We start from the raw sequence: 5,882 nt of genomic DNA, 5'->3' as shown, positions 1-5,882 counted from the left end.
TTAAAAATAAAAAAAACAATGCTTATGCTTGTCTTTATGTATTATTAAAATAAAACAATTTATCATATATAATTACATATAATTATATTGTTGATAAAACATTACTAGTAGAGCAATATAATGAAATCCATACATTAAAAGTTATGAATATTTGAATGGAGACAAAGAATCAATTAGAGAAATTTACTTTATTCCAAACATTTCTTTAAGCAAATAACATGCATCGTGGGGGTTCCCCCCTAATACGTTGACTTTCTATGGTCGCACATTTCAACCACATACTTCATTTTCAATTTTTTTTTAATTATTATTATTATTTTAAAATAAAAGTTGTTGACTTTGTGGAGACATTTCCGCCCCCAATATAAATTAACAAACTTTGACTCCCACTCAGCCGTTGTCGGCAGCGAGAGAGGGAGAGATGGCGAACGAGACGAAGAAGAGGGGAAGAGGGGTAGTGGGGGTGACGGGGGCCGGAGGGTTCGTGGGGTCGGCGGTGGTCGACCTTCTTCTCGCCAATGACTACGTCGTCCATGGCACTGTTAGACACCCTGGTATACATCGTCTTCCTTCTGTGGCTGTTCTATTATGAATTTATAACTGTCACATTTTTATAGTTCCTTTTGCTTTAATTCTTTTCTTTTTTAATCCCCACAAGGCTGTACAGTTTTTGAATTTATACTGTTTGTGTAGTGTCATGCATCTTGAATGGGTCACCTCATTTGATGTTCCCTGTTTCTGTCCCTGTGTCTGTCCGGGACAGTCTCCATAAAGAGATTGCATAAAAATAAATCTACACAAATTGAATCCAAACTTCTTAGGGCAAAAAGTTAGGAAAAGAAATGAAAAATATTAAAAAAATTTGTTAAAATTGATAAGCAGCCTTGTAAGGAATCATTCATACACAACTGTGAACAGTTATTGTCATGTGACTTGGAAGAGTTGTTTGTTATGATTAGTTGAACTTTGTAATTATTTTTTTTCTTTAAGAAGTTAATTATTAGTTAGTTTAACAGATTCTGTATATAAGGAGATTTAATGATTGTATTTTTTTAAGTCTTTTGCTTGTAAGCTTCATTGGATTCAAGAAATAAGATCGGAGTTTATTTAGATCTTCTGTCCGTGTAGTTTTATATGGTATCAGAGCATTCAAAGTGGCTGTGATATGTGTGAAACAAGTAATTAAATGTACCATGTGGTCAGTAGCTCCTGTGTCTATGACCCAATTAGTAGATCCAAAACAATTTCTGTTTACCGATTTGGCTGAGAAAATAGAGTGTGTCAAAATGGGTGTGAAGGAAGAATTAGATATAAAACCTAACATGGTTTCACGATAGTTATTATGTGCTTGAGGCTGGGAAGAATTTATTGTCACAGCAGCAGCACCATGAGCACCAGCAGATCCAGAGGTCAATCCAGACAATTTATTACCAATACTTGCATTAGCAACATGATGATTGTGACTAGAAGTTGATCCTGTATTGAGAAAAGCCAACAACTGCTCACATTGAGCCTTGGTGATGGGACATTGAATCTGGCTTTGAGAAGAATTCTCAATCATAGTTCCTTGAGGACAAGAAACTTGATTTTGCACTTGATCTCCATTTTGGCTTGTAACCAACCAGGTGGGTATCCGTGTAGCTTGAAGCACTTATCAATAGTATGCCCAAGCATATCACAATGAGTGCACATAGGTTTTTCTTTCTTGTTGTTTCCTTTGTTCCATCCTGAATTACCAGAACTGCTTCCCTTTGAGTTTGCATACATTACCATAGTATCAGGTTTAGCAGTATACGATCCTCCATGTCTAGCATTCTTGTGAGACTCTTCTTGAAGAACTAATGCATAAACCTAGTTAATTGAAGGAAGAGGCTCATACATCAGAATTTGAGTCCTAATGGTTTCAAAATTTTCATTCAATCCCATAAGAAACCTCATGAAGATTGTATATTTTGGGACCATTGCCTTGAGAAAAAACATTTTGCAATTCCAGCCACATCTCTCTAGCAGTTTTACAATACATCACACTGCCATATACATCTGCGTGCATTGAATTAATCAACCAAGAAATTACCATCGTATTGCAGCTTTGCCAATCTTCATAGAGAGGAGACTCTGGATCAGGTTCAACAATTTTTCCATTGATAAGACCTATCTTTTTCTTGGCAGTGAGAACAAGAATCATGGCTCGATCTTGACCAAGAATGATAGTTTTTCATGCCAAGTAGTGGTTAACCAAGGCATCCACACATGCAGGCAGCTACTAGAATATTGCAATATATCAAGGGAACATCAGGTCAAGGGGTATTTTTCCCTAGTGATTCAGATTTACAATTGAAAGCCTATTGTGATGCTAATTGGGCAGGATGTCCAGACACTAGAAGATCATTAACTGGTTATTGTGTTTTTCTTGGGAATGCTTTAATTTCATGGAGATCAAAGAAGCAGTCAATGATATCAAGGTCTTTGGCTGAAGCTGAATATAGATCAATGGCAAGTACTACCTGTGAAGTAACTTGGTTATTGTATCTATTGAAAGATCTTCAAGTGAAGCATGATAAGTCAGTGCTAATGTATTGTGACAACCAAGGAGTTTTGGATATTGCTGCGAATCTTGTGTTTCATGAGAGATCAAAACACATAGAGGCAGATTGTCATATTGTGAGAAATAGAGTTCTTGATGGTACTATCAAAACATTTCATGTTGCTTCCAGGAATCAATTGACAGATGTCTTTACCAAGGCACTTGGTGTAGATAGTCATATCAGATTAGTCAAGAAGTTGGGATTGATCAACATATTTGCTCCTAAGATTGAATATCCTAATTATGTGAAGGAAGATCAGAATGCAAGAACAGTGCTCGTGAGAGGGAGTGTTAAAATTTATAAGCAGCCTTGCAAGGAATCATTCATACACAACTGTGAATAGTTATTGCCATGTGACTTGGAAGAGTTAGTTGTTTGTTATGATTAGTTGAACTTTGTAATTATTTCTTTTCTTTAGAAAGTTAGCTATTAGTTAGTTTAACAGATTCTATATATAAGGAGATTTAATGATTTTATTTTTTAAGTATTTTGCTTGTAAGCTTCATTGGATTCAAGAAATAAGATCAGAGTTTATTTAGATCTTCTGTCCGTGAAGTTTTATAAATTTACGTTTTCATATTTAGTTATAAAGAGAGTGAAAAAAAGATACTAAATTTATAAATAAAATTTTAATTTTACTCATCATTAATATTTAATTTTTTATATTTTTAATCATATTAAAATAAACTTTTACTTTCAATAGTATTTAATATAAAGTTAAAATATAATAAAAAATAAGTTTTGTCCTTATTTTTCTTTTCTAAATCTTTGATCCAAACTAACTGAATATTTGAAACCTCAATATCATATTAGCATTTGGAGCTACAGAAGTGAGAAAACCTGCGAGAAATAGCTCCTTCAGGTAGAATTTAAGACTCTGATGAGAATGTTCGACATGTGAATATGTAAGTCAATGGTTGCAGCAAAGCTGGGAAAGACTAACCATCAAATAAAGTTGTGAGTGTATTTTGATTTTCAATAGCAATGAAAGTTTTCCACTGTGTTTGCCATTGCAGAGGATGAAAAGTATGCTCATTTGATGAAACTCGAGAAGGCATCTGAGAACTTGAAACTCTTCAAGGCAGATTTGCTGGATTATGACTCTCTCTGTGCTGCCATCACGGGATGCCTTGGAGTGTTCCATGTAGCCAGTCCAGTTCCCTCCACTACAGTTTCAAATCCCGAGGCAAGACTACCCACACAGAAACTTGTTCAATGCCCAATTTCTCCTCACTAAATGGAAATTTATGCATTACTTGATGAACGTCAACTCCCCTTGATTTATAGCATGACTGTATCTTGATGGGTTACCCACAGAATGCGTTTCTCTTTTCTTTTCTTTTTTCTCTCACAGTCCAAATGTTGTTGTGCAGGTGGAGCTGATGGAGCCTGCTGTAAAGGGCACACTCAATGTGCTCAAGGCATGTTACAAAGCAAAAGTTAAGCGAGTTGTAGTTGTGTCCTCTGGAGCTGCTGTTTTCATGAACCCCAGCTGGCCCGAAGGCAAATTGAAGGATGAATCTTGTTGGTCTGATAAGGACTATTGCAGAAACACAAAGGTGACAATTGGAAAACTCAACTACGTATCAATGGTTGTTCTAAAGATATACTTTGTTTATTTCTAGTACAGCCAAAGAAATTTAGATTTCAAATGTGTAGGGTATGCAGAATGGTTCTATTCAAGCTGATTCCCTAGTTTTGTGTTTTCCCCCAACCAGAACTGGTATTGTCTTTCCAAAACAGAAGCAGAAATTGAGACCTTGGAGTTTGCAAAAAAGACGGGGCTTGACGTTGTGACAGTTTGTCCAGCCCTCGTCTTCGGGCCGATGCTACAGCCCTCCCTAAATGCTAGTAGCTTGTTTCTTGTTAAGCTTTTGAAAGGTACCTGCTTCTACCATCTTCACCGTTTCAGCTGGCATCTGTATACAACGTTACATGATTTTGTTATTGTAGTGATATTCTGGTATATATTAACACTCTTCCATAGATGCTCGTGTAGTTATGTCCAGGAATCAATGCTAGATTCCGTTTGCAATTTTTTTGAGAAGCGACTTTGCTGATTTAGGTTATGTTGGCATTGGTTTTTTCTCCGAGGGACATGTTATGTTCACAATATATTGGATTTAAGAGTGCTACTCCTTTAATCTTTGAATCGAATTTCTTGTGATATGCACAAACAGAAGGGCATGAGACAGTAGAAAACAAGCATAAGCCAATAGTTGATGTACGTGACGTAGCTGAAGCATTGCTCCTGGTGTTCGAGAAGCCCGAAGCCGAAGGAAGATACATATGCACTGCTCACATGACCAATTTGGGGGATTTGGTGGACAAGCTGAGGAGTATTTATCCTAATTACAATTATCCAAAGAGGTAAGCTTCTAGTTTCATTCTAAATGAAGATGTTTTTTCTATCTCATAATCAATATTAGTCCACCCGTTTAGTCTGTTTTTATCATTAAAATTTTTGTTCTATTGGGAATTTCTGTGATGGCATATAGCCTGTCTCATGCCTCAATCATAACTTTGGGATTAGAGTGTAGAGTTCGAGTTTGGTTTTGAACAAAACACAATGCAAAATCCAAGGCTCAAACCTCGTGTTCCCAAAGACAACTTAGAATTTACCTTGATCTGATCTTGTCATTTTGGTAGTTTTGTTTTCATCTGCTTTGGTGTTGGCAGCTTTACCGAGGAAGAAGGTGTAGATGTAAGAGGGTTGAGTTCTGAAAAATTGCAGAAGCTGGGATGGAAGTACAGGCCATTGGAAGAAACCCTTATTGATTCAATTCAAAGCTACCAGGAATGTGGACTCTTGGTTTAGATTTATTGACACAACTTATTCTGTCAAGGGGCAATTTGGTTCAAATTCAACAATAACTCCCTAACTCTCTTCACCCCAGAATGTTTTGTGCTACTACATAGAATTTGATTCAATAAAAAGCAATATCTACCAATGAAAACCCTTATCGGAATTGAATCCTTGACCTTAGCTCTTATACTAACGACAAAATCGAGTTCCCGTTATTGCATATCTATACGAATGAAAAGTTATACATGATAATGAGGACACCATTCAAGTCTCCTAAGTCTAAAGTGTTACAATTTGATTGTTGTGACTTGATACACATCCTGTATTCTACCACATAGGCCATCTGCTAATTTTAGTAAATGATTTTGAAATTTTGTATAAGTTAAATTACAATTAACAAACTTAAATATAAAGTCTATTATAGTGATTTGGAAAACACAAATCCTATGTTTGAAAAAGCCGTAAATCTAGATTTATATAGATTTTAATAA

At 35.8% G+C, this 5,882-nt stretch overlaps 1 protein-coding gene across 1 annotated transcript; it reads left to right on the top strand.

Annotated features, from left to right (window-relative positions):
* The first annotated feature begins 249 nt into the window (after window positions 1–249).
* Window positions 250–5,542, top strand: LOC131162961 (cinnamoyl-CoA reductase 1-like). The gene is made up of 6 exons (XM_058119606.1): window positions 250–554; window positions 3,602–3,771; window positions 3,959–4,144; window positions 4,304–4,466; window positions 4,766–4,955; window positions 5,265–5,542. Exons 1-6 carry the CDS (start codon window positions 422–424, stop codon window positions 5,401–5,403), a joined length of 981 nt encoding a protein of 326 aa, XP_057975589.1. The 5' UTR covers window positions 250–421; the 3' UTR covers window positions 5,404–5,542.
* Window positions 5,543–5,882: the final 340 nt, after the last annotated feature.

The sequence above is a fragment of the Malania oleifera genome, chromosome 8 (genome assembly GCF_029873635.1).
Source record: "Malania oleifera isolate guangnan ecotype guangnan chromosome 8, ASM2987363v1, whole genome shotgun sequence".
NCBI classification, from domain to species: domain Eukaryota; kingdom Viridiplantae; phylum Streptophyta; class Magnoliopsida; order Santalales; family Ximeniaceae; genus Malania; species Malania oleifera.
The sequence above is the reverse complement of the archived record's forward strand: the minus strand, read 5'-3'. Positions and strand labels throughout refer to the sequence as shown.